Source organism: Drosophila elegans, unplaced genomic scaffold (genome assembly GCF_018152505.1).
Source record: "Drosophila elegans isolate 14027-0461.03 unplaced genomic scaffold, ASM1815250v1 contig_476, whole genome shotgun sequence".
Classification (NCBI taxonomy): domain Eukaryota; kingdom Metazoa; phylum Arthropoda; class Insecta; order Diptera; family Drosophilidae; genus Drosophila; species Drosophila elegans.
Window position 1 is genome coordinate 5400360 of NW_024545863.1, and position 27742 is coordinate 5428101.

The 27742-nt window shown below is 40.6% G+C and overlaps 4 protein-coding genes across 8 annotated transcripts; 2 read left to right on the forward strand and 2 right to left on the reverse strand.

Moving 5' to 3' along the window:
• Positions 1 to 3148: 3148 nt before the first annotated feature.
• Positions 3149 to 21538, reverse strand: LOC108140574 (transcription factor IIIB 90 kDa subunit). The gene is made up of 7 exons (XM_017263447.2): positions 21266 to 21538; positions 20840 to 21208; positions 20676 to 20780; positions 5401 to 5550; positions 5110 to 5336; positions 4126 to 5053; positions 3149 to 4062 (listed from the first exon to the last, which is right to left on the reverse strand). Exons 1-7 carry the CDS (start codon positions 21336 to 21338, stop codon positions 3914 to 3916), a joined length of 2001 nt encoding a protein of 666 aa, XP_017118936.1. The 5' UTR covers positions 21339 to 21538; the 3' UTR covers positions 3149 to 3913.
• LOC108140572 (BTB/POZ domain-containing protein 6-B) lies at positions 8877 to 20047 on the forward strand. 4 transcript variants are annotated; one of them, XM_017263444.2, is made up of 6 exons: positions 8877 to 9046; positions 13934 to 14274; positions 16665 to 17195; positions 17260 to 17413; positions 17466 to 18140; positions 18194 to 20047. In XM_017263444.2, the coding sequence occupies exons 2-6, from the start codon at positions 13980 to 13982 to the stop codon at positions 18744 to 18746; spliced, it is 2208 nt and encodes a 735-aa protein (XP_017118933.1). In that variant the 5' UTR covers positions 8877 to 9046; positions 13934 to 13979; the 3' UTR covers positions 18747 to 20047. The 4 variants fall into 4 exon arrangements, with proteins under 4 accessions (XP_017118933.1, XP_041565678.1, XP_017118934.1 ...); XM_041709744.1 differs by having other exon boundaries at positions 13938 to 14274; XM_017263445.2 differs by lacking the exons at positions 8877 to 9046; positions 13934 to 14274 and adding an exon at positions 15376 to 15723.
• Positions 21539 to 21999: 461 nt separating the features above from the next.
• On the forward strand, positions 22000 to 23185 carry LOC108140751 (protein phosphatase 1 regulatory subunit 7). Its single transcript, XM_017263728.2, has one exon. The coding sequence runs from the start codon at positions 22117 to 22119 to the stop codon at positions 23095 to 23097; it is 981 nt and encodes a 326-aa protein (XP_017119217.1). The 5' UTR covers positions 22000 to 22116; the 3' UTR covers positions 23098 to 23185.
• A 685-nt stretch (positions 23186 to 23870) lies between these two features.
• Positions 23871 to 25367, reverse strand: LOC108140752 (protein CREG1). Of its 2 annotated transcripts, XM_017263730.2 has the most exons (4): positions 25248 to 25367; positions 24537 to 24987; positions 24394 to 24475; positions 23871 to 24169 (listed from the first exon to the last, which is right to left on the reverse strand). In XM_017263730.2, the coding sequence occupies exons 2-4, from the start codon at positions 24978 to 24980 to the stop codon at positions 24066 to 24068; spliced, it is 630 nt and encodes a 209-aa protein (XP_017119219.1). In that variant the 5' UTR covers positions 24981 to 24987; positions 25248 to 25367; the 3' UTR covers positions 23871 to 24065. The 2 variants fall into 2 exon arrangements, with proteins under 2 accessions (XP_017119219.1, XP_017119220.1); XM_017263731.2 differs by lacking the exons at positions 24394 to 24475; positions 25248 to 25367 and having other exon boundaries at positions 24537 to 25027.
• Between the last annotated feature and the right edge of the window lie 2375 nt (positions 25368 to 27742).

The window sequence follows — 27742 nt, forward strand, 5'->3', positions numbered from 1 at the left end:
CTAATCTGTTGACCTCAGCTGCTTAAGTTGATGCTTGTGTGGTAGTAGCTATCCGCATGCAATTGTGTGTATGTGCTAAGCCTGCAGGCCAGGTAATTGCACTTGTGTTTTGCAATCACAGCCTTGCCTAGTTTGCTAGGCACTTTATGTTCAATACCCTACAGGTCATATCGGATACAGTAGGTATCCGATAAAACATCACAGCACAGTATCGCAGTTCAGCTTGTCTTAAAAACCAAAACAGATTTAAATATATTAGTTATTAAGAAGGTGCTTGTTTTGTTACATAAGAGCGTTCAGGAGTTTCATTGTAAACTAAGATATGGCTAAAACCTAAATCCATTTCGTGATAAGAAAATGATGCACACATTTAAATTGAACCAGCTTAAAATGTACTTTATTTTCAAGTTTTGTATTTATTACATCTCCCCTGTAATTTCGTGCTGCTTTGCATCTCGCAGCTTAATGGCAATTGGCAAGCGTTTATTTACTTCATTATTGCATATTCGCATGCGGGCCCAAATGTGCGTGGTTTATGAGAGAGTGTACGTGGGGCGGGGCGATTGGAACTTGTCTGTTAACTGCCAATGCATCGCAGTGGTTTGCCAGTGTGTAAGGATGTGTGCCCATTGGGGCAGAATCTTGACTGCAGCTTGCTGCTAATGCCAGGCCATAGCCAGCAGCCCTCAAAAGCTGGTCTGCCACCCCTTTTACCTCATAGCCCCTTGACCCATTGACCCCTCGACCGGTGGCCATCTTGTGGCTAAAACAGTGGGCAAACATTCGCCTGCGATCCGCTGATTGGGCATGCCGTTGCCATTACCAACGCCATTTACGGTTCCACTGCGCCATCGACTATTATTCCGATGGACTGCAAACGTGTGAGCCTGTGTTAACTAAGGTTTCGGCTTTAGTTTTTGATGCATTATTTGAGCAACTCACATTTAATTAATTCAATAGAGATCATCAAATATTTGTAAAAGAAAGATAAGTATCACTACAATAATCCAAATTAAAACATGATATATGAAACGCATTAAACTAAACATTGCAATTTTACCCTACTACTAAAGGTCAACCGAACTATATATAAAAGCTATTAAACTCTCACTGTGTCATTGTAAACGTAGCTACTAAACCCACTTTAATAGACCAGAACAAATTACTAAACATAGCATTTAGCGGCTTAATTAATAGGCACGCAGGGATAACTCGTTTCAATTATTTATCGAGCCGAAACAACACTCGATAGCCAAAACACAACATAATTAACGCATAAATTAGTTACCCCACTTGCTTTTAAATCGCAAATGAAATTTAAAATCGAAGGGTGGCTTTAAATTGTAGCATACTTTTGGGTCTGATCGTTTGATGCGCGGCAAAACTGCACTTATTGCAACTAGTTTTGCGGGGTCGTTGCTTCTAATTAAGCAGATTTCCAGTTCTTCATGTGCATTTAAATAGTGTGCGTAGCAGAAAATAGGTCTGTTGGCAAGAATCATACACTTCGTATACTTAACGCGCCGCACTTTAAGCGTATTACACGCTCCACGCTCCCATTTACTCGTTTAAGCCGCCTGGCCAGCACCCACACAACTTATTTTAATTAAACGCATTATTTTCGCATTTTCGGTATTTGCTGTTGCCGCTTTATTTGTTTCCACTTATTAAATACTTTTCAAAATGGTCTCCGACGTCGCCAGAAAGTCCACCAACCATGGCAGCCTGTGGCGGCTGTATTTAATAATAAAGCAGCCAAATCCGCAAATAAAGTGTAAATGATACAATTTTTATTGAGAGAAAAGGCGAGCAAAAGCAGCGAAAACAAAATTTAACAGACAAAAAAAAATGAAAGGCCAACAAAATCCTCGGAGCTGTGATATGACCTCAGGCTGGCACATTTTTAATTAAACTGAATTAAAATATATGGCAATCGAGAATTCAATATATACTGAAAAGTTTTATTGAATTTTAGTGGCAAAGAAAGGATTTTTTATTAATATCCCCCAAGTGACAGTTGTATGAGAGAAAAACAAATGAATGAAAAAAAAGTATAAGTTCGAACATATAAAATACCTTTAAAAATACAATTTACAGGAACCCCTTATAACCATAAATATAAAATTTAAAATAAATATAGTGTATTAAAATGTGTATAATAAGTACATAATGTATAAATAATATGTAATGTGCCTCTCTGTGAATAATTTTTTTTACCCAATGTTTATTTAGATCAAGCTGCCCCAAAGGTTACTGTAAGCAAGGTTAAGAAAAATAAAACATTTAAAAGAACAATAAAAACCATGTAATTTTTAAAACTTGTTTTTTAAGCGATATCATAACACTTTCGTATTACCTGGCAAAAAAAGTGAGCACCAATAAAAACTTATAGGAGAAAGCGTGTTAAGCAGCATTAAAGGTATTTCATCAGGGATTAATGTGCTTAATCGGGCGATTATGCACATCAAGAGGCGTGCCATGGGTGGACTACGAGCACCTCCACCTTACTCCGAACAGTTCCCAGCTGGCTGCGCATAAATTAGTCGCACTGACCAGGAAACTTCCAAGTGGCTGGTCAAGTCAAGATGTCTACTAATTGCCATTTTACTGTCACATTTGCTCGGGGATTTACATGTGCCTACAGTTCACATTATCGTTGCAACTTGGCCAGCAAATCCTGCCCCGGGAAATGGCCAGGGCCACGCCCTGGACTCTCGAGCGGTTCGTGTGCATTTTATTAATAATTATCCTTGGGGCCTTCACTGTGGGCTTATGCAAATTAGCGAATGGGCATTAAGTGCAGTTAACTTCAGCTTGGTTCGGCAGCCATTTGGCGAACGGGGAAGCCGGCTTGCTCTCAACTTTACTTCCGGCATAAATTTGTTGAAAAGTGAAACGTATTACATGTTCCACGAACAGAAAAGTTGCAAGCATTTAGTTGGAGTGAGAGTCGAAAGTTAACTATGCTTAATGAAGGAAATGTATTCGATAATTGCCTGATTTTTTCTGTTTCATTATTAGTTCGGTGAATAAAAATGCCGGGATCTGAGATCTGCCAAGTAAATACTTCATGGTTCTTAAGGGCTATTAGACACACTATGTTATATAGGAATGTGGCAATAAATCCAAAAGTTTAAGTTATTACTGATAAGTTTATAATATTTATTAATTAATTAATTATCTTATAGTTATTAGACGACAACTTAATCATAGAGCCAAGCAACATAGTTAGCTAATTTGTTCGGAATAGAAATCACTAACAATTCGAATATCGTTAGCTGCCCCAAGATGTAGCATAGTTTATGGGAGCGCTGAAGCTGACTTGCTGAACCGGAGGCAAGTAAATTAACACTAATTACAACATAATAACTATAAAATCGCAGAGACAAGTGCTCGGCAGACTCAACAGCTCGTTGCCGGGCACTTGCCACTCAACGCAACGGCCGTGGAACCGAGCCAAGTTCCTGGCCGGGCCCACAACTGAACAACTGAACTGAAGCTGATGCCCAAGCCGAAGCAGAAGCTGAACTGAGCTGGTGGCCGCCTGCAGCGCCGGAGAAAGGCAAGCAAAACAGAGTGCAAAACATGATTAAGAGTGAAATATTTATTTGCAGCACTTGGAGGCGCGCCACGGCAGAGCCAACAATTAGAAGCTACATAGCTACAAGTACCAGTCCAGACTCCGGAGTGTACGGGAGTGTACGGGAGTGCCAGCGCCGACATGGCTTAAACATGTAAATGGCCGCGAGGAAGAGGCCATGATTTAATGCCCTCCCCTGCCAACGCGCTGGGCGGCAACAAGTGCACGGGCCTTAATGCTTAGTTTAATTGTGTTACGAGTAGGTTGGGTACTATAAAGTCGGTGTGTACTATATATACTAAAATGTTTTAAACGCTAAATGCGAGTCTAGGCCTAGTATTCCTCCTCCTCGTCGAAGCCATAGCCGAACTCATCGTCGTCCCCGCCCGTGTTGAGCATGTCCTGGAGAGTGGCCTCCGGTTCTGCCTCGGGCTCGGCATCAGCCTCTTCGGCTTCCGCCTCCACGTCGTCGTCCACGTCATCTGAGGAGGAGATTTGAGGATTAGTTTGCAGGCAAGAAACCCTAGTTGCTCGGTTTAACGCACCTGCTTCCACCAGCACCGCGGGCTTGGTATCTGGCTGCTCCACATCCGCTGCCTGGCTGACAGGGAGACCCACCTCCAGCTTGGGGCGCTTCCTACTTGGCCCGGGCAGGTCGTAGGCTGGCCTGGAGCCCCTGCTCTTGGGGGCAATGGGCCCTTCCTCCACAATCACGGGCTGCTGCTTCAGCTCCTCCAGAGTGCTCGGTTTGGTGTCCGCACTGGTTCCAGCCGAGTCGTCCGTCAGCCCGCCAATGCCCTCGGTCAGGGTCTTGAGGATCTCGTAGTTGATCTTGCTGGAGATCTTCTTCTCCTGCAGCATCTTCTCGATGGCTTCGCCGGCGGTGGACGAGGGGCCGATGACCTTTTTGCGCGGCTTGCGCTTCTTGCGCTCCGGCTTGCCCTCCTCACGCTCCTTGGCCAGCCGCTCGTCGCGCTCCTTCTGCTCCCGGAGATACTCGGCGTTGAGGTTCTTCCACATTTCCAGCTTGGCCACCGCCTCCTCTTCGGTCAGCACATACTGGTCCAGTTCGTCGTCGTTCAGATCGTCGGTGATGAGTTCCTGCTCCTGGGGCTGCTTGGCCTTCTCCACGTCCTCCAGATCACTCTGGGTCACCCTACACATGGCCTCGATGTCCGGACGGAGGCCTTCGATGCCAGCCACCAAGCCACCGGGTTCGGTCTTCTTCACATCCTCGTTCTTGGCTATCAGCTCCTTGATGACCTGTGCATTGGATTGCTCGATGAACTGACGGGACTCCTCCAGTTCGAGATCCTTCTCAGAGGTGCTCGTGGGAGAGCTTGGGGAGCTGCCCGACGTGACGCCCTTTCCCTTGGCCAGCTGACGGAACACGGAGCTGGAGTACTTGCCCAGGTCCTTTTCCAGATGAGCGTCAATCTCCTTCTGCAGCTCCGTAAGCTCATGTTCGCCCATCTAGCAATAGAGAAAGTCGTTTTCAAACTGAAACTACTCCACAGACAAACACTCACATCTTTGATCCTCTCACGATCCTTTTTGCGCGCCGCCTTAAACGAAGGCGGATCCTGTTCGCGCTCCAAATCGACCGTCATGAACTCCTCCAATGTCAGTCCACCCGAGGGCGTCTCGGCGAACTCGGAGAGGCGCTTGCGGAGCGTTGACTCGTGGATCTTGACCACACCGATCACGTCTAGCATGGTGCGACTGAAATCGTGCATGCGGGCCGCAATCAGCAGAGCTTAAGGTCGAAAGTAGTCCCTTTCAGCATTGGTTATCGACATCGACCGCAATGGTTCACTCACCTGCTCCACAGAGGCCGGTGGGTCGTCGTCCCGAGTGCATGCAATCCTTCTTCATGCGCTGCACAATCCTCAGGGCCGTCATCGAAACCTCATGCGTTTTGGCGCCCAACTGCAGGCGATTGGCAAAACGCATGATGTACAAACACGGGTCTGTGGGCAAAGGCAACAAAAAATTAAATAGACAGGCAGATACGGAAAGAAATTCGAGGAAATACTCTTGACGTTTCATCGGAATTGACGTTTGCGCCATATTAACTACTAATTAACATTCAGGTATTAACTAAATTAAGCCGAAAAGTTTAGAAACAAATTAGCGAGTATTATGCAGTTCATTTTTATAACTTAATAATAAATAATAATTTATTTATTTATTTATACAATGCTAACTAATAGTTAAAACTAGGAGTTAACAAAAATTGTGGTTAGAGCTATAGCTGCAAGAGGCCTTCAGCTCTGAGGGTGGTTTAGTATTTTATACTAGCATTATTTAATTATTTATTTTATATTATTGTTCTACTTATGGTTTTACATTTTCTGATGAACTTATATACCTTAGGAATAGTTTATATTGTGTAGATTATATTTGATTTTTCTAAGAAAGTGAGGATCATTAGGGAATTAACTTTGGTGGGATTGGCTAAGGCCTGGGTTGGGTTTAGATTGGGGAATGATGAGGATCGTTGTGTCGAGAGAGAAGGGCAAAGGGAAAGGATATGGTTAACGTCTAGAAGAGCGTTGTTGCACAGTGGGCATGTGTTCGGTATTGAACGGTCAATATAGTGTGCGTTTGTCATCTTTGTGTGGCCAAGTCGCAAGCGGGTGATTACGATTTGTTGTCTCCTATTGAGTTCGGGGAAGTTATGTGGGAAGTTAGGTGGTGATAATTTAGATATGTATTGGTACTTAACGGGGTTTTATTGAAATACCACTAAAGATTTAAATGTTGGTACAATTTAATTTGGTTCTTAATTATATTTTTCGTTTAAAGTTGACAAATACTAAAACAAAACACACATATATACTTATGGTTTGATTAAGAATCTGCATCAATCTTTACACTTTTGTGCCTTAACCCTTAGTCAAGAGTATCTTCATAAAATCAAAAGATTTCAATAAAATTAACAAACTGCAAGAGCATCAGCCGAAGAACTTGTTCGCCGACCTTGAAGGCGGGTCGGTCTAGCCAATGAAACCGAAAACATTCAATAACCGGCCCACGTCTCCATGGACAGCTGCCGAAATAAACAATCTTGAACCCGAACTTCAGGTCCGATATTATTCAATTCATTCAACTTTTACATGGCAATGAGAGGTGCAGAGAGTCAGATCGCGAGAGTGAGAGTGAGCAAACAGAAAACAGAAGAGTTTGAAAGCCGAAGAGTCGGCGACTGAGGTTTTCTAGCATGCGATAAGTTGTGTGCGCTGCGCACGAACATCACGCATCCGTCACGTAGTCCCGCCAAAGGTTTTGGACTATTCATTGGCCTATTAAACCGATAATTAGGCATATTTGAACTAGATTGAAGACAGGCCCAGCCAAGGAAACCCACAAGACAACATGTGCAATTAACACTTTGGCAAACCAAAGCCAAAACGAAAACGCAAACAGCAATTAACGCACAACAAATACGTCTGAGAAAACAGTGCGAAACGCATTGGAAAATCAAAGCCAGCAGACACACGACCTTGCCAAAGTTATTTGCCAATAGGTTTTTTATATTTTCTACTTTTTTTGGGCTCTACAATTTGCCCGCAAATTGGTCTGGGAAACTAGAGATAGTAAAGCCGCTTTTCTAAGAGATTCATAATGGTTTGAGTGGATGGTCACTTGAATTATACCATTACATTTTACATAATTGTCCGTATAATTGTTTAAGTTAATGACGAAATAATGATAGACCATATTGGTTTTAATTATTTAAATAATTACGAGATAACATATTTTTAAGTGAGAAAAAAGAGAAAAGATGTGGCGAAACAATCTTTTTATTTCAGGATTAAATAGCTTCAAAAAGTTTACCATTAAATGTAGTCTTCATAAGCTTTTGAAGATATTTCACAAAAAATATTGTTAAATCCCCGCCTGCATATTTATGTTACGAATTATGCAAAAAAAGCGTACGTCAAGTAACTTACAAATTGTTTTTATGACATTTTTAATATTTATCCATCAACCCTATCCAGAGTTTAGCACATTATCCCGGAACTTACTGCTAATCCTTTGGCTTCCATCCCCCGAGCTGGTTGCTTGTGCAGCGCCACTTGACACACAAAGGCACATGCTGTTTAACGTCAACCCCCGCTGACCGAACAAACGGGCGGACACGGGGAGGGGATGCTTGTCAAAGTCTCGCCAACTGTACTCCACAAACAGAGCAAAAAATGAACTCCACTAAGTAGGAAAAAATTATTTATTAAACCCTAATGAATGGGCACATTTGCGGAGGCCCAGCAGCAGCCGCCATCAAACTCCGGCGCCCCCCGAAAATGCCCCTTTGCCACCGCCACTGCCTTTTTGTTGCTACTGCCGTTAAGTGCTCCACTTGAAAAATGATGCCGCTGATGCGGTGACGGCGAACTGCGAACTGCGATTGGAAACTGTGACTGCATTGACCCTTCAGCACAGCGCCCACTCATCTGCCACAGCTGTTACCCGAACTGCTGCCTAACTGCTACACTCAGAGAAATATGTTTTTTTTTAATTCAGTCATTGTTTTATTATCAATCGATTTTAAACTATAGGTGTCGCAGAATAAAATGTATAAGTTTTCTTTAAGGCTTTTTATACCAATTGGCATTGTAGTGGCTTTGTCACAATTTTTCAATATTAAGTTTTTTATTGAATTTTCAAATTAGAATTTAAGCCTAAACTATTCGGCCAATTTTTTTAGTGTACTGCTACTTCTTGATAGTTGCCAGCAGCACGGCTGCTGCTAATGGTTTCTTAATGTCGGCCGCCTCCTCCTCGCAACCACTTCATCCAATTTTGCGCATTCTGCAACTGCAGCTAGTGAAATTATTATTATTTAAACTTTATTTTTGCGTTTGTCATGACAGCAATTATCATTTTGGGTGCACCCTTGCACCCTGCTTCTCTGATTACTCTGCATTTTGCAAAAAAAATTACCAGCAATTGCGGTTCGAGTTTCCCTCAACACCAGCAATTAACTGCGTTTTGCTGCTTAAATTGTTTTGTAATTGACCAAGAACGCGAGATTAATGAGGAAATGCAATCTAAGGAAATGTCGCGTACAAGAGTCGTGCAAGCAAAAGCTAAATCATTAAAATTGGTTAGCACTTAATAAAAATAAAAATCAAATCGTGCCTTTTTATCGCATGCAACAAACACCGGTCTCAAGGCGACCGCGAAAAAAAAACCGAAGCTAAATCCATTTGGTCGATCGTAGTCGATCGGCTGGCGAGTCTCCAGTTGCCGGTTTTGGATCTCACTTGAAAAATTAGTAACTCACTACGAATTCGTTCGTTGACTCGCGCAGTCGCAGTCGCAGCCGCAGCCGCAAGTCGAAAAATAAAATTAAATTCAAAAACGTGGCCGGTTGTCGCGCATGCGCAAGCCAAATAAAAGAAGAAGATCCCCAATTCATCAGTTGTCTGCCGTTTGCCGTCCACCCAACAAATTACAAAAGTGTGTATTTGTCTGATTGCTTGTTAAAGTAATAATAATCGTTGACAAAGTGCGCGTACCTCGTTTGTTTGTTCTTCTGTTGACGTTTTAATTTATGTGCAGTTTTGTTTTTTTTCATTTTCTCAACACTCAGCTGACAGCTTTGCGATGCCGGTTGAGCGTGAAAAAAAACGAGTAAAGAAAATTGCTTTGAGTGAAGTGCAAATACAAGCGAAAAAAATCCCCAAAAATTCCACACAGATAATTGTTTCTAATGCTTCCAAATACAGTCTATTCACCTGTCTCGAATATTCCCTCATTTCGGATTTCGTCACGTGTGTACTACCTAGAATAAATCGATTTAAGTTGCGGACTATCAGTGGCTGGGGATAATTAATTGTTCCAATATTTAACCCACTTAGTGTCACCCGGAAAGTGCTTAGCCATGCTAAAAATAATCAGCAAGCTGAGGAATTCTGCTTTGACTGCCGTTGCTTCACTAAACCTACTGAATTAATGGATGTCTAATGATCGACGCCTCCAGTTGAAAAATAAACAAACTGAGATCTCAATCAAGGCTGAACTATCTTATCACCATGGAATAAGTAATCGCGCCGTATAATTATCTGTTAGCTGCACTCTCGGTTAATTGCCGCGCATTTGGCTGTAATTTACTGCTCATAACCATGATTTGTGTTTAGAGGCGCTGCTTTTAATGACAGCCCTCCCAGTGTTTGTACTCCCCGAGGTTTAAGTTTTTCAAAATACTCAAATTTCCCGGTCAGCCAAAGTCCCACAGCCTTTCGTGTTTGTATTTCAAAACAAGGTACTCTAAAGTTAAAACTAAAAAATCGGCCCCACCCAAAAATAAGAGAAAAAGCTGGCGAAAAAAACAAAACACAAGAGGAATACATCTCTTCACTCCAGACATCGAATTCGCATTTAGAATTCCACTCAAGAATCGTGCAAACTGGAGGCATGAATACTTAAGTATTAAGTAACTTGATGACAATTTATAAACTTTAACTAATATACAAGCAGAAAAGGAAACGAAAACGGGTTTCGCCAGAAACCGAAACACACCAATAAATATTTGACAAAGAACATGTCACAATAACCACAGAGACAGAATTAGAATTCAGCAAATCATTGCGAGTCGAAAGAGCATTCAAATGGGGATTTTTCTGGGCCAGAAAGAATCGAATTCAAGCAGCAAAAATTACGAATTTTAAAAAAGTGTTAATTCGTCGAGTCATTAGACAAAATGCAACATGACTTACCAAATAATGCTATGAGATATGAAAATTGAGTGAGAAAAACTGCATGTTAATGTCTATAAAATTATCTGCAAATTAAAGCGTCTAAAGCCAAAGACGCTGGCTGAAAAGCTGATAGACTGCAAAACCGAAAGACAGAGGCATTAGCCAACAGCTGACGGTCTGAATAATTGCGAAACAACCTAAGGGCACTCGAAGCGAGGTCCAAACTCACATGGAAACACCTTAAACAAAAGTCGAGAGTCCCACCAAATGGAACGCCGACTGTGAAGCTTGACGAGAATTAGATACTCTGGTCCAGAAATGTTGCTCTAAGCGTAGCGAATGCAAATTTATTCATAAGTCGCCCCAGAACCTTCGTACCGGCGAAATAGTTACTCAATATAATAATTTTTTGTCTTGGAAGTTCCTTGGGCAAAAGGCTTTGATATTGAAACAGTTATAATAAACCTATGGTAAAACGTCGGTACCAAAATTTTTAAACTTTGTGGTTTGGTTAAACGATTTAAAAGAATTGATCTTAATAAATTCGGAATTCAGGAAACCAATGCCGCGTTATATAAATTGTTTTTAGTAAATTTAATTCAAATATTTTACAGAATTTATCAGCTGTATATTTGGTTACCTTAAAATTGATTTCATTTTTGGTCTAGACAATATTATACAAATAAATTAAGAAGATTGAATATTGCAAAGACACATAAATAGGTCATAATAATTTAAATTTGCGGTTTTGACCCCAATTCGACTTTTTCTTTAAGTCGAAACCTTTTTTTTTCGGTCCTTGAAGCCCTTATCAGATTACAGAGTTGGCTTGCAAGTCGCCATAAAAAGGCAACAAAAAATATACAAAATTTGCAAATTGGCTAAGAAAAACTGAAAAACAAAATCAGACAAGAGTGCACAATTAAAGTGCAAAATCGGCAAATCAGCGAGCTCTTTTGCTGACCACTTGACCGAGTGATCGCCTAATCGACTGTTTGAGTGCTTGACCAAGAGTTCGACAGGTTATTCCGTTGGCCACGTGAGCGAATGTTTGCAACTGCGATGTGAGGTGTCGCAGAGGTCGATTGCTTTCGAGCCATAGATTTTATCCAGAAAACCAGCAAGTTGGGGCGTTGAAGGCTTTATGACACTTTCGGTTAATCAGCTAAATGCGTGACGATTGCCAAATGCCCTGGACGGGGGAAAATGCAACAAAAGGAGCTCGAGCTCGTTAAAAAAGGGCCGCGAAATAATGAGAAAACAAAAGACTTAACACACACTCTTCACTTTTTTTTTTGATTTTGTATTTTCTGCTTTGCTGTGATCTTGTGGATGTGGTTGGTCTTTTTTTTTGGCGAGCGTGTAATGAGGAAATAAAAATCGAAAGTGTTACGCGGGCGTTGCTTTGGGGTCTCCCTTTTACCACCTATTTTTCGGTCAGTGTGTGTGTGCGACTCTGACCCGAGACTTGGCCAAAAAGTGGGTCGCACCATTTGCAATTAAAGAGGCAATGAAAAATGAAATAAACCCAACGCTGAGAAAAACAACGGACACAATTAAGAAAAGGGCGTCCAAAGTTAATGCAAGCGGCAAACTCGAAGTGCACTTTTATGCCGAGTGCAATGGCAGAGCGGGAAATACGCATTTAATACGAAAATCAACGCTAACACACGCGAGAAAGAAATTAAAAAAAAAAACAAGCCGAAATTGAAATGTGGCTGGAAAATAACAAAAGCCCACAGCTGATGAATAATAAACGTGACTCGATTGTTAAGCCATGAAATTAATTTAGCATACATTGTATGTGTGTTTTGCATAGCAACTAGTAGGGTTGAGGGGTTAAGCAGAATCGGAGGGTGTTTAAAAAAGGAGTACGACAGCTGCCTAGAATTTTTTGCTATTTCCATCATTGCGACTTAGAGTCAATTAATTTATATTAAATTAATTTCAAATTTAGAAAAATTCGCCACCTTGTTGGTTGGTTTTCCGGGCTCAAGACAAGCATGTGTTCTGTATTTTAATTTTTTGTGTTTCAAAAAGCTTCATAGTTGGTAAAAAAAAGATTATAGCCTATTAAAGAATGAATCAAATAGATCATGGACTGAAAAATATTACAATTACTTTAATTCATTGAGAAGATTTAAAATGTTTAAACATATATACCTAGCGCTTAATTAATCTTTTGTATTGCATTAAAATTCTGATATGTGACAGACGAATTCGCAAACTTAGTTACCTAAATATTTTTTGACTATGCAACACTTACCTAGTAATAAACTCTTGTTACCTAACACCAATTGTTCTTCCACGATTAATATCATTACTTAAATCAACAGATTTCCCAAAGTTCATTAGGTCCTATTAGTTAGTAGTTTTGTTTCGTTAATTTTCTTACTTTGTAGTTAAACACAAAAAATTTCGTCAAAGGTGAATCATCTACAGCTGACCAACACTAATTCAAGTCAAAGATCTAACTCAGTTCAAATCCAAAGACGAATCGAAGCATGAAGAACTTCATTAGGCGCCGACAGCAAATTGCTTTGTTTATTGGGGGCGTGGCAGCGGGGGAGGCGGCTTGGGGAGCTTGTAATACATCATTTTTTATTTATATATCGCCCTCTACACTGACTTGTTGATTGTGGCAAAGACAGCCGTGACGAGTCAAAAATAAAGAGAGAGAAACAAAAATTATGTTCATGTCTGTCGCCGTTTTGTTTTGGTTACGGAGTTCGCCATGCTGCCAATTAAAAATAGCCGCTTGCATAATTTCCGCTGGCAGAGAGTCAGGTGCAAGTGCGACGAAGTTAAGACACAAAAATAGTTCTCCAGTTGACCCAAAAAGATTTAAGCCAAAATGGTGGGGGTCAAAAAGAGAGGGGCTCGACTTAATTCACTTCCTGCTGCTAATAAAATGCGACAAATGCGTGCGAGCCGGAGTTTAAGTTGAAAATGGAAATGGAGAAGTGAAAGTGCAGCCCGCAATTGGCAATTTTTCATTTGAGAGCCGAGCCTGAAGACTGAGCCAAAATCGATTCGAAATTGTATCATTTATAGCCATAAAAATCATATTATGTTACATATCAAAATTACTATTGCGTTCAAATTATTAGGAGTGGTATTATAATTTGCGGTGGCTCTTTCAAAACGATAAGTGAATTCGGCAGTTTTGTTTCCTTCAGTTAACTTTTGTTGGTAAAAAGAGAGCAACCTAATTAGAAAATTATTTCACGGCATATGGAAAATATTTATCAGCTTTCAAATTGATGTTCTGCATAAATTATGAACCAACAGTTTGTGTAGTGTAGAGCTTATTAATCTCTAAAGCCCGAGATAAAATTCTACTCTTATGAAAAAGGGATTAATTAATAATTTCCCAAAAACTGTCGAATATTAAAATTCCGATTCTAGATGCCAAGATGCCAAGATTCTGCAAAACTCTCAACAGTTTCTAATTAAGTGTTAATCAATAGAAATATGCAGAGCTATGGAAACCTTTTTGGGGGTTTTAAGCACATAGATTTTTTTAATATAAGGCATTGCCTTAAATCTTGTGATATTTTTTTAAATAAATAATAAATACAATACCTTCCATAAGATTGTTTTATTATGGTATTCTAATGTGTTTTTAATTATATCCCATTGACAGCCAGGATCTGAAGTAATGTGAAGATGACCCCGCAGCTGGCCGAAATATGATCGAGGCCTTTGCGAATCACCTGAGCAGCCACCTGGGACGCCACCTATTCTACTGGGCCATCGAATCGAGCAGCGCTACTTCGGGAAACTACGGCCTCAACCTGCGGCTCTCCGAGCTGATCAACAAGTTCCACGGCCCCCTCGAGCGGGGAGTTCAGGTGCTGGACCACCTGCTGACCCTCGAGGAGGAAGACTTCGCCGGCCACTGGGGCAGCGCCTACGCGCACAACTATGAGCCGGAGTACGCCGCTCGAGTGCCGGAGAACGAGGAGCTGCCACCCCCAGAACACAGTGAGTAAGAAAGGCTATCCTCTCTAACAATTAACACGGAATCGTTGATTACCTTATGAGATACCTCATTGTATTCTTAAATGAACAAATTTATATATAGAACTTAGTTGGGAATCCGACATTTTTAATAGACACTAAGTAAACGGTAAGATATGATTTAACTCTTCCTAAATTAAAAAAAAGAGAATGACCCAAATATTTGATTAAAGATCACTTTATGTATTTAAGTTGAGCCCAACTTATAACCAATTTACCAGAAAGGGAGTTAGCAGGGGTATGATTCAGAAATTAGCTAAAACAAAGGTCAACAACATGTTTTTTTTTATTTTCGGCACACATCTTCGATCTTCGGCTGCCGGTTGCTGCTGTAGCTTCTGCAGAAACAGGTTTTATTGTACATGAATGTGCTAAGAGATAAACAAACCTTGACAAGTAAGCTCGCTGACCAAGCAAACACATCAAAATCGATTTCAAGTTCAGCGATATGTTTCTTCATAATAAATATTCGCAGGCCAGGCAATAAATAATAGACCAAATACGATTCGGACATGCAAATACCAGGTAAAGCCCCAGCAAGGCTGTCCCGAAAAAGAGACAGAGACTTGTAATATAAAAGATATAAACATAGAGGTAGTTACACTCAAAAAATTATTTGAGGTAGCCAAATAACTCTAGGTGAGATCTTTAATAAATTTGCTGTCAAGGAAAAGGAAAATTGCTCTAAAGAACATGATTAAAAATAATTTTCGGTGTTTGGAGTTTACCTAAAAACAGCACAAGTTTAGATTTCTTTTCACGGTAATGTTTTTTTTTTTTTGTGTAAAAAACCTCTTGATCAGCCCTATTAGCTCCCACACGTACGCCTTTTTATGGCGCGCCATGACGGAAATACATATTAGCATCGAGTGACCGTGATATAATCAAAATGGGTTGCGAAATCGTCAGCAGACGTACTTTAGCTGATTTAAATTCAAAACAGGCGCCTATGTGCAGCGCTAACCAACACTGTCACTCAAACGTTTGGCAGCACTGGCAGTTAGGGTGACCATGTCTCCACTAATGTGACCAGTTGGAGATTATAATTTTTGGTATTTTAAGTACATTTAGTGTTTACATTTAGTGAAAAGTTAAAAACTCACGTACTTCTATATTCTATTCTTCGGAAAAATGAAAAAGTCGCTGTAAAAAAGTCGTACGACTAGCCTAAGTGATGGCAAATGTTTGAACAGCAAGTACTTGAGTAAAACCCGACAAGGTTTTTTGGTTTTTTCATTCCGGAGCGCTACGAATCGCACTTTTCCCCTGCGATGGCCAGTAGTAGTAGTAACAATTCCTCGACCAACAATCACGGAGGCCACAATCCGCTCAACCGATTGTCGCTGAAATCCGCCGGGAAGCGAAATCAGGAGAGCATGTCACATTCGCAGCCAAATGGCGGATGGATAAATGGTAAGGCGGAAAAATCTAGGGGAAAACCGTGGCGGAAAAGCGGTGCGGTGGGGCAGGGGGTGGGGCACGCAGGTGCCCTGTGTCTGTGAGTTATTGATTTTTCACACAACTTAAACAGTGTCACCGGTGGCAGGGGGAACAGGGGGGGGCGTTACAAAGAGGGGCGCTGTCTGGCAACACTAACAACAAAAACAACAGCCGACTGCGTTGCTATTTTGAGACGCTCCACTTTTAGAGTACAGCAAAACCTCCCTATCGAGACCCTTTCCCGTTCAAACTTCTCAGGAGATTGCTCTCCACATCACTGGAAGTTCCAAGCTATAGATACAAAATATACTCATATTTTTCAAGGTCGACCTTTGTTTACAAAATTTGTATAGGTAGAAAGGTTAAAGTGTCAAGAACAAGTTGATAAAAAAAAAGGAAAAATAAACGAATAAGTTATCGTTAATTTAATCTTTAAAAAAGTAAAAAATGTATAATGCACTAATGTAATGTAGAAAAAATCCATTAAAGCAATAATATAATAGTTCTTACCACATTTATCTTTCTAAGAAAAAAAGTCAAAAGTTTTGCAAAATGTAGTTTTGGTTGAAGAAAGCTATAAACCCAATTTAGTTTAAAGTATTATTCACTTCTTGCTTGGAATGAAATTTAAAAACTTAGTATATCAATAATTTCTTTACAAAAATGTAATAAACCAAATTTCACCAGTTGCAAGCTGTTCCCTTTCACAGAATCTTCACCGTATTTGGGGCATAATAATTGTGGAAAAAGGGGAGACCCTGGCATTTGTTATTTACGATGCACACGCAGCGGAAGTTGCACAAATGTGGCCACGCGTGCTGCTGGTTTTAAGCGAACTGGGTGGGATCATCAGCCTAGATATGTTTAACCTGCGTAACCCAAATATTAATCCGTTTATCTAATCCCATTCACAGTGGAAACCCTCAACAATGGCAACGGGCTGCTCCACTCGCCGCCCCACAATCACCAGCAGCAGCAGCAACAACAGCGAGCCGGAGGAGGAGCATCGCCAGCTGGAGGAGGAGGAGGAGGAGGAGGTGCCTCTGCAGGAGCGGATCACAACATCCAGATAACGCAGCCCATCAGTGCCCCATCCTCGCCGCTGGCCTCGCCGGGCGCCCTGAACAGCAACAGCAGCGGGAGTGGAGGCAGCGGGAGCAGTGGCGGAGGAATCTCCGGCAGTCCCACGGCCTTCTGTCTGCCCTCCAGTTCTGCGGCAGCGGCTGCGGTGGCTGCCATCTCCGCCACGCCCACCAGCGGCAGTGGATCGTATGTCTGCTCCGCCGGCACCAACTGGCATTTCGCGGCCGTAGCTGCCTCCAATGCCATCGATACGGCGGACCCCAACTGGCAGGCCAGCAAGGCGACGGTTCTCGAGAGGAATGCGGCCATGTTCAACAACGAACTGATGTCCGATGTCAAGTTCATTGTGGGTGGGGAGTTCGGTAATTCTCGTTTCCTCCAGTAGCCAATGAAATGCTAATCTGTTAACCTAAATCTATTCGACAGACATCGATCCCATTCAGACCATTCCCGCCCACAAATACATCCTCGCCACGGGCAGCTCCGTGTTCTATGCCATGTTTTATGGCGGACTGGCGGAGAACAAGCAGGAAATCAAAGTGCCTGACGTGGAACCCACTGCCTTCCTAACGTTGCTGAGGTGAGATACTAACTAGATCTGCTGATGCAAGCGATTCAACTCCTCTCCTCAGGTACCTCTATTGTGATGAAATCAAACTGGAACCTGAACACATCCTGGCCACGTTGTACGCAGCCAAGAAGTACATCGTCCCGCATTTGGCCAGGGCCTGCGTCAACTATCTGGAGGTGAAGTTGACGGCAAAAAACGCCTGCCTACTTCTCAGTCAATCGCGTCTGTTCGAGGAGCCCGAGCTGATGCAACGTTGCTGGGAAGTGATCGACGCACAGGCCGAGATGGCGGTTAAGTCCGAGGACTTTGTGGACATTGACCTCAAGACATTTGAGTCGATCCTCTCGCGGGAGACGCTCAATTGCAAGGAGATCCACCTGTTCGAGGCGGCTCTTAACTGGGCCCTTAACGCCTGCGAGAAGATGAGCATCGATGATACGCCGCAAAACAAGCGCAGGCTTCTGGGACAGGCGCTGCATCTCATCCGCATTCCCACCATGTCGCTGGAAGAGTTCGCCAACGGCGTGGCCCAGACGGGCATTCTCTCCTCGCAGGAGACGATCGATATGTTCCTGCACTTCACCGCCAAGATAAAGCCTTCGCTGGGCTTTCCCACGCGATCCAGGGCGGGATTGAAGACACAGGTGTGCCACCGCTTCCAGTCGTGCGCATACCGCTCGAATCAGTGGCGCTACCGCGGACGCTGTGACTCCATTCAGTTTTCAGTGGATCGAAGGTAAGCTGGACACTCAATTGAAGGATTTGGCTTATTAAAAACTTCCCCTTTAGAATCTTCATTGTGGGCTTTGGACTGTACGGCTCGTCGACTGGCGCCGCCAACTACAACGTAAAGATCGAACTGAAGCGCCTGGGTCGCACGCTCGCCGAGAACGATACCAAGTTCTTCTCGGACGGATCGAGCAACACTTTCCACGTGTTCTTCGAGAACCCCATCCAGATCGAGCCCGAGTGCTACTACACCGCCTCTGTGATCCTCGACGGCAACGAACTGAGCTTCTTTGGTCAGGAGGGCATGTCGGAGGTGCTCATGGGCAACGTGACATTCCAGTTCCAGTGCTCGTCGGAGAGCACCAACGGCACGGGGGTGCAGGGTGGTCAGATCCCGGAGCTGATCTTCTACGGCCCCACCACGGTGACTGCCATGAGTTCGCCCACAAACTCGGTGTGTCCCACACCCATTGGTGGTGGTGGTGGTGGGTCAGTAACCGGAGGAGGTGCAACAGCCACAGCATCCGGAACTGTTATCTTAGGGGGCAGCAGTGGATCGGGCAACAACGCCAACGGCTCTGGAGAAGATCTGGCCGGCGATGGAAGCACCTGATGCGCACAGCTCTACTGTGCCGAATGGCAGGGAGCGTGTTACTACCGCCAACAGCAGCAGCAGCAGCAACAGAGGAGACCAACACAACAATACAAAACACAGCAACCGCAACAGCTACAGATACAAAATCGAAACTCATGGGTTTTCAGTGCAACACAACAAAGCAAATTGGAGTTTTAGGCGCATATATACATATATATCACGATAGTAGAGTGCTCTAGTTTTCGTAATAGTCCTATACATAGTCATATATACACGTAAAAACATAGACACATATATATACACCACGGCAGTGCGTTTTAAAGCTCTAAGACAGTTGTCAGAACGAGATCATCTCAACAGGAAAGTCATCCGAAGCAAGTCATTCGATATAAGGAGTTTTCGATAGTCGAAAAAGAGATCCTTCCCAATTATGTTAAGCAAGTTAACTTTGACGGTTTTGCAGTTTTAAAACGCACTGTACATAGTTGTTGGTAATGCATATAAAGATATTTTCAAAATCGAAACAAGTTGAACATATACACCCATAACAAATAGATAAAGATTAGTAGTTGACTCGAAAACTTAAAACGTTCCACGATTTAAGATGGTGGGATGGGGTAAAGAAGCGCGAAATAAAGACGTATATATAAATGCAATAAGTGAAAGTCGGGCAATCAGTCAAGCTAGCGTTAACCAATATTCTAAAGCAGATTTGAAGATAGAGTGGAAAAAACTAATACGATAAATACCAAACATATTTTTGCCAGCATATACCTTATATATACACACATCTGATCTAATACTAATATATATACGCATATAGATAACTATAGACCTATACACTTAAAGGGATAATAAGCCATGTTATTGCATACGACGAATTTGAAAGCAAAGTTAACCAGTTTACAAGATATAAAGCAAAGAAGAAATCAAGAGATCTGGTACCAGTATGCGCACAAAAACTTCACTATTAAAATATTCGAATATTAATCTAGTAGAATGCATTATCTATATTTCGTAGTTGTTCCATTATCTCTCATATATTGTATACACATATGCCTTTCAATTGATATAAGCCCCGTATTTTTCTCCTATGCATTATTAAAGGCTGCTTTGCGCAACAATCAGTTTGACGTTCGACTTTTGAATTTCTTTGGAAATTGTACTGATTTTTTGCTTTTGATAAGAAGACCATTACCGTTTTTTTATATCCATATATATCTACGTAAATGAAAATGTTATCCTATATTGATTATAAATCTATTACCATTATGTACTTTAATCATACGAAATACATGATTAGAATTTTGCGAATTTAAGTTTGAAAATTTGTCGTTTATGGAGCTGCATAGAGTATTGCTCTGAATGTCAAAAGCGGTAAGTAGAAAATAGATTTGAGAGAGATACTTAAAAACGAATAAATCTTCTATATCTAATGAATCTTTGTATGTATGTATCTCAAACACAAGAAAAACCTCTCGACAAGATGCATACTTAAAAGACTTACGGCTATAATTTATTATTAATGTTTCAGCCAGTGACTTGTTCCAAGCAAAAATCTGTTTTCTATTGCAATTAACAAAAAATTAGTCAAGGAATTAAGACCATATTCTCTTAAAATAAGAAGATGCTCCTAGGCTTAGAATTATAAAGCCTTATTTTTAAATTTGAAGCAGATCTATATTTTTTGATGCAAATAGTAGCTCTAAGGTCTCCTTTTCCTTAAGAAAATTATTCTCTTTGAAATAAATATATCTTTTGAGACTAAAAAACACACTGATCAAAAACGGGATCGTTTTAATCAAATTGGACATCATTTTACTCCCCTTCTATTGTTTTTCAAGTATTAAAGACTTCACCTCATTGTCGTATGAGTTAAACACTTGTTCTGGTAGATACTGATAGAAATTATCTTAACACGACTTAATACTCATGGCGTTCACTCACCCACAGATGGTATGTTGATGCAAAGGGCGTGCGATAACTTCAAGTAGGTGCGGCCTAGCTCATAGGAGCATATTTGCTGAACGTCGCTGATGTCGATGAGGAGATCTGGGGAGGAGTGAGCCAGGGATTTAGCTACATTAAGGCAAAACTATTTTTGTACGTACGAGAAGTGCCCTCAGTCCTGCAGGTCATGTACACGCAGGCGGCGTAAATGTGGGTGCTCTTCCTGCCGCGGGTCAGATGCCTACTCAATGCCATCTTGAAGAAATTCAGGGCCGTATCTGCGTAGTGCTGGGATAGCTGCAGCTGCTGGCAGAGCAGGGTGATGTCCTTTTTGGCCTTCTTGATGGTCACCTCCCGGGACTCGGTGCCAGATCCCACCTGGAACTTGCCGTAGCCGTAGTTTGTGGCTCCACCCGAGGATTCGGCGGACACAAACTGGCCAATTGCAGCTGCTCCATGGCCCACCTCCTCGAACTGAACTTCGGAAACGATGAGGGAATCTTCCAGCACGGAACCGCAGTTCATGCAGACTATAGTGAACGGAATATGGTAAATAACTGGCGGACATTGACAACCTCACTACTTACCCCGATCTCCGCGAGCATTGTCTTCCTCGATCTCATTGGATCCGCAATTGCGACATTTTAGACCCGTAGACATGATCGTTGGCTTTTGCTATACTTTCACTCGCTTTCTTTTAGTCTTACAATACCAGCAGTCAGGCTTCCTTTTTAAACTAGTGGAAGAAATGGTTAAACCACTGGTTGGCTGTCAATTCAGAGCATTTTTCTCGTTTTGTTTAAGCAAATTGCAATTTATTGCCAATTGAAATCAACACGCTTCGGGAACAGCTGACTGTCTGGAGTTTTCCAACACTACCCATAGAAGAGAATTCGCAAGAGATGGTAATGAAAGACTCACGAATTTTTTATAAATGTATTTGCGAACAAAATTTGTGCGCTGGAGAAGTTATTTATAATAAATTTATTTAAATTTATTTATTATAAAATACTGTGAAAAGTATTTTGAAGTTGTGTTGCAAAGTTTTTAAATTTACATATATTATAACTATATTGATTGTTGTTATTGGGTGAAATGTTAATAAGTGCTCATCTCTAGCACTTCCAGCATGAAAAGCCGGTATGTTTTTAAGGTGACGCCGAATTAATGCGCTTATTTAATACTGCGCAAAAAAGCTTAGTACATTTCAACATTACTATTATCAAGTCTAATATAAACTAAAGATATACACATTATTTAAACTTTAATTTAAATTTACTATTTAAGCTTTGTTTACAAAACGTAACAGGCTTTGTGACGTCCAAACGTTCAGAATGAAAACCACCCCATGTTATTCAACACCCTGCCCTGGCGAAATAAACAAGAATAAAATTTAAGAAGTCTTTTGAATATAAATACCGGATAACTTACTACCGACATGGGCGATGCTGACAGAGCAATGAACAATCCGGAAATGGCCAAAACGGTGGCCGGAATCCAGGTGATTCCCGCCGAGGACGTGGCCTCCATTGAGGAGGTAATCACCATCGATCCGGAGTGCTACGAGCTGGATCTGAATCATCACCGGATCGAGAAAATGGAGAACTTCGAGCAGCTCACGCGGATCGAACGCCTATTCCTTCGCTGGAATCTGATCAAGAAGATCGAGAACTTGTCCACTCTGAAGACCCTGATTGAACTGGAGCTCTACGATAATCAGATCACCAAAATTGAGAACCTAGATGACTTGACCAATCTGGAGGTGCTGGACATCAGCTTCAATCGACTCACGCAGATTGAAAACCTGGACAAGCTGGTTAAATTGGAGAAGGTGTACTTCGTGTCCAATCGTATTACCCAAATCGAGAACCTACAAATGCTCACCAATCTCACCATGCTGGAGCTGGGGGATAACAAACTGAAGAAGATCGAAAATATCGAAATGCTGGTGAATCTGCGACAGCTCTTTCTGGGCAAAAACAAGATAGCCAAGATTGAGAATCTCGACACACTGGTTAACCTGGAGATACTCAGCCTTCAGGCCAATCGTATTATAAAAATCGAGAATCTCGAGAAGTTGGCCAGCCTCCGTGAGCTCTACATATCGGAGAATGGAGTGGAAACCATTGAAAACCTCTCAGAAAACAAAAATCTGGAGACCCTAGACCTGGCCAAAAACCGAATAAAGGCCATTGGTAACTTGGAGAGCCTGGAACTCCTAGAGGAACTCTGGCTAAACCACAACGGAGTGGACGACTGGAAGAACATCGAGCTGCTTAAAGTGAACAAGGCCCTGCAGACCATCTATCTGGAACACAATCCGGTGGCCAAGGACGTCCGCTACCGCTCCAAGCTACGCGACATTCTGCCCCAGTTGCAGAAGATCGACGCCACCCTGTGCAAGGCTCCAGGATCCTAGATTCGTTGGCTGTAACCCTCTTACAAGACTAACCCATTTTTATTGATATACTTTGAGAAACTGCGTTTAAAATATATTTAAAAATTTATCACTACCCAGGCTGATATTGGTCGTATTCAGCAGAAAGTTCGTATATACGAAAGTTCTGCTGACCGTGTATTGAAAAAATCTTTCATCATGATCAGAAAAAAAGGAGCGCAAAAATAGTACGCTACCTTCTCTTGATACATGCCACATTTCTGCTAGCCTATATGGATGGTGTAAATATCGATAAGAATATACAGAAAATTCAGAATTTAAACAAAATGCAAACGTTACTTATTTAATGCGTAATGTATCAAAAGCGTTCTGCAGAAAAAACTGGATTACTGTATACTGATCCATCAGTCATCATTTACTCCAAAAGCTAACGGTTAAGAGTTTACCTATCTCGACCTCAATTGATATCACTCGATCCTATTTATATGTTGGCGATCCAGTGTCTATTTGTCATTGAAGGTAAGAATACTTGAAAATAAATATCTCCAAAAGTGGTATGTGCTCGACGAAAAAGATAATTAAACATCCACCTAGTTATATAAGTACTTCTTGTCTCTTAAATGAAAATATATTTTTGGTTAGCTAATTTTTTAGTTTTAATGAAAATATATTTGCCTCCCACAATGAAAACTACATTTTATACTCTTTCACTTTGTATAAAATATTTTGGCATTTCATTTTAATTAAATAATTACATTGTACCACACCGGTTTAATTTAATGAAATATACATTCTTTAATTTGTATAAATTGTTTACTCTTTGTGTTGTTCTGTTGAGGGAAATCACAGGGCTTATCTGATTGTCTTTTGTCTGCTATACTTCTTTTTGTGCAAAATAGCTTATCAATTATTTTGTTGATCGCAAAGTACACAGTAAACAAAGTACATATATGAGGCGTCAGGTGGTTTCTTTATCGAGATCCTCAAATCTATGCAGCGTAGTAGTCGGAGGTGCTGACTTCATGAGGACCACCATAAAAGTCCAGCACAAAAATATTGGTAATTTCCAGCTCGCAAAGGTAGAAAGTGTGGGCTGTGTGAAAAACAATGAAATATTAACAAAATCGATTTTAAAAAAATGGAAAATGGATTGCATTTGTATTGCATACATTTATGCATATAGCAATCAATTTATTTTTTTCTGATAGGTTATCAGAACAGCAATAAATCGTATTCTGTCTTTCACTTTCACTTTGATTAACATTTTTTGTATGATTTCCTTGACATTATAGCAGAATTAAAAATTGAATAAGGTACCTTTTAGCCAATTTTTGGCAGCTGGATGACGGTTAACATAGGCATCCAACGAAGGTTGATAGTTGGTTCCGTGGGGATCCAACTGATGGTCGGAGTGGAATATTTAAAAAAAATAAGAATAGTATTTATTACATTCTACATACTTTTATGACATGTCCGCTGATCATGGAGCGGGCACATGTGGGCTCCATGGGATCCTTTCCGCCATCCTTGCACCTCAGAGTCTGCTCATCGCTGAACAGGAATGTGACCTTGTTGTCTTTTTGCCAATCGGGACCAGTGAAATCCAGATCGGTCAGCAAAAAGCGAATCCTTCCCGTGGAGTTACCATTAGCATCGCTGTCATCTATTGAGATAATGTTGACCATGGGATATCCTTTCACGAGTTTGTTGGTGGAGAGACTTCCCAAGGCCGCCCAATTGGCTCGATGGACCAGTTCCCTGGCGATCTTGGCGTGATTTAGTTCTTCTGCCCGTTTAAATTCCCTAATGAGCCGGGCATCTTCTCGTGGGGAGTACCCAAAACTGGGATTCGGGCTTACGAAGGCCAATACCAAGGCCACCAGTATGGAAGGGCAGGATTTCATGGCTGCACTGCAAGTATAACGATTCGGTTTTGAAAGATCACTGAGCGCCTAAAAGATCGGGAATGAGCCATTTATGGGCACAAATGCGAATCGACTGGCCTTATCGTTCAGGTCATCGTAATGGCATACCGTCCTCACACTTAATGTTCTCTGTGATTCATGCTAAGCGAAAACAAAGCGCACTAACAGATAGCATTGACCCCCTATATCTTTCTCCCTTTTCCGTACGCCTTAGTCTGCACGTAATTCGCATATATATCTGCCTACCTGGACGATCTAGAGTGCTGGTAGTACTCCCCTTATCGGTACTTCTGCTTTGAGATTTGTTTGTAAACTGACTGGGCGACATTTGCGCCTTTATTATCACCTGTCTCGAGTACAAAGAGCCAGGAACAGCTGTTTTGAGCAGCTACCTTGGATTTGAGTCAGCTGGTGAGGGTGTATATGACACATTAAGTGCCTGCTATATTTGGAACCCCCGCTCCTGTATCTCTTAAACATTAAATATTGAATTTTATTTTAATGGCGATTTTTATCTTAGCAATTTAGTCTTATTTTTTGTCACACGCGTATATTCAACCGAAAGCCCGATTGTTGATTAACTGGTTAATAATCGTACTTAAACATCATTCAACATTTGTAGCAAGCCTTTCTTCATAATTAAAAAAATTTCAATTATTTTTTTAAAATTAAAAGAAAAAGTTTACAGCCACAACGAAAACTAGTCCGCCAATTGAAAATTAACCAAGGGTATCAACTAACCGAGTTGCCAATAACGGTAGCAATACAGCATTGCCAGATCAAAATAACGCCAACTGCCGCAAAACTTGATAGACTTGAATAGATAGACAGAACGAATTTATTTTCATTATTTTTATTTCGCAAATACGTAGGTATGCTTAATTATGTTTTTTCTTTAGGAGTATCATTATATTTTGACTTGATCATGTTTACCATTTAACTTGTACATTTCACTTTCATTTAACTTGACCTCAATTAACATTTATTGTTTCTATTTGCGATTGGCTCGAAATTTGGCCAACTTCTGGTTTTTGAATCCATCGTGTGTTTGTTTGTGTTTATTATTCTAGTGTGCGATTATTAGTTTAACATTTATTTGTATTTCTGTTACATTTACGTTTTCATTTTTGTACCGTTGGAAATATACTTTTGTTCTCATATTATTAGATTTTTTTGTTGTAATTAAATTACTTTTGCCAGATTAGTTTACCCTGCCGCATACAGTTTGTTTGAAAAATATATGTACATACTATGCATGTCTCATGGAGTCCTCAAATAAATATGTACGTATAGATTTTGAGTGTTAGTCTCAAAAATTAGTTGTGTAAAAGTTGATCGTAAGTGTATAGTGTAAATATGTTTGGATGTAAAACATTTAAAGTTAGCTTCGTTGATTTATTGATTTTGTTAAAGATTTTTTTAACGTTAAAGCCCATTTGCGTTGCATTGCAGCGGAGAGTAGCTACAAATTCTATCTTTTTACTTTGTTTTGTGTTTCATGACATCAAGCTTACGATATAAAAATAAATAAATCAATTTTTTTAACCTGACTTTCAATGGAGTATTGCCATAATGGCAAATCGGTGTTTCAAGTTGTTGTACAAAAGTGTTTCGACAGAGTTTAAATATTATTGTGGTGTTTGTAATGAAGAAAAACGTTATCAAATACAAATGTAAATATATAATTAAATTCTTGATATTTAAACTTTATTTTATCCGATCTTATTTTTAAGCATAAATTAAAAATATTTTCTTTAACTAAAACAAAAGTACTTGTCAAAACACTTTTTTCCAATCTTGTACATATATAGTTGTTTAAATCCAACTTCGCTAGAAGAACAGCAACTCTGAGTCCATGTTATTTCTATGTATCTTTTACGCTTATCAGTTATGTGGCATTTTACAATATTTTTTACTTTTAACTCTGTTTTACTTGCCATACAAATATCGTTGATTATGGTTTAGATAACTAAATGCATTTAAATCATCTATAATATTCATACAAATCAATTACAGACACACCCACATAAAAATGAAGTTACAACATTACCTTTCGCTAGTTTTTTGCCAAAAAGCCAAATATGCAAATGGCTGTAGTACAATTCTTGGTTATATTTTTTTTTTAGTCTGACATACAAAATTCTATATTAGCTGCACCACAATCATGCCGATCTTATAGTCCACAGACATATAAATATTGATGTTTACAAATGTAAGCTTGCCTGGAGGCGCCACAAAAAAAAAACACACACTGGCAAACTTTTCATTTAAACAAATTACATAAAGTTTAATACTTGTTGCTTAGATTTTTTGCGCTTGCTTATACAAAATACTTCTACGATATACGTGTATACAGATTAATAATTTCTTAACCACTTTTTGTATTTAGTTTCCTTATTTTTTTTTTTCAAACAATTCCTTGGCGCTTGCGTATTTTTTGTGAAGTTTTGAACGTTAGATTTTGCTTTCTCTATGACCAAAGATCGAACAGAAGGTTTAAAGCTTTCAATTCACTTTCGTTTCGTTTCGCATATTACATTTTTGACTAGCTTGGAAGCATGAGTTAAACTAGAACCTAAAGTGCGGACTCTGAACTGGACTCGAACACAGAAAGAAAAAGCAAATCGGGGCAGTTTACAATACGCGGGACATTGGTATAACGTGTTAAAGCTATCGTTTTGTCAGCCAACGCACTCCAGTCGGGTTAAGGGAGTAAGCCACAATAAAGGTTTGAAGATCAT

Excerpts from the sequence above, each read along its gene's own strand:
- LOC108140751 (XM_017263728.2), top strand. The coding sequence starts at position 22,117 with ATGGGCGATGCTGACAGAGCAATGAACAATCCGGAAATGGCCAAAACG.
- LOC108140574 (XM_017263447.2), bottom strand. The coding sequence starts at position 21,338 with ATGTCTACGGGTCTAAAATGTCGCAATTGCGGATCCAATGAGATCGAG. Across the intron at positions 20,781-20,839 it reads CAGGACTGAGGGCACTTCTC|ATCTCCTCATCGACATCAGC; the intron begins GTACGTACAAAA and ends ACTCCTCCCCAG. Across the intron at positions 4,063-4,125 it reads CGCGGTGCTGGTGGAAGCAG|ATGACGTGGACGACGACGTG; the intron begins GTGCGTTAAACC and ends TCTCCTCCTCAG.
- LOC108140752 (XM_017263730.2), bottom strand. The coding sequence starts at position 24,980 with ATGAAATCCTGCCCTTCCATACTGGTGGCCTTGGTATTGGCCTTCGTA. Across the intron at positions 24,476-24,536 it reads TCAGCGGACATGTCATAAAA|TTGGATCCCCACGGAACCAA; the intron begins GTATGTAGAATG and ends TCCGACCATCAG. Across the intron at positions 24,170-24,393 it reads TGCCAAAAATTGGCTAAAAG|CCCACACTTTCTACCTTTGC; the intron begins GTACCTTATTCA and ends TTTTTCACACAG.
- LOC108140572 (XM_017263444.2), top strand. The coding sequence starts at position 13,980 with ATGATCGAGGCCTTTGCGAATCACCTGAGCAGCCACCTGGGACGCCAC. Across the intron at positions 17,414-17,465 it reads GCCTTCCTAACGTTGCTGAG|GTACCTCTATTGTGATGAAA; the intron begins GTGAGATACTAA and ends TCCTCTCCTCAG. Across the intron at positions 18,141-18,193 it reads CAGTTTTCAGTGGATCGAAG|AATCTTCATTGTGGGCTTTG; the intron begins GTAAGCTGGACA and ends CTTCCCCTTTAG.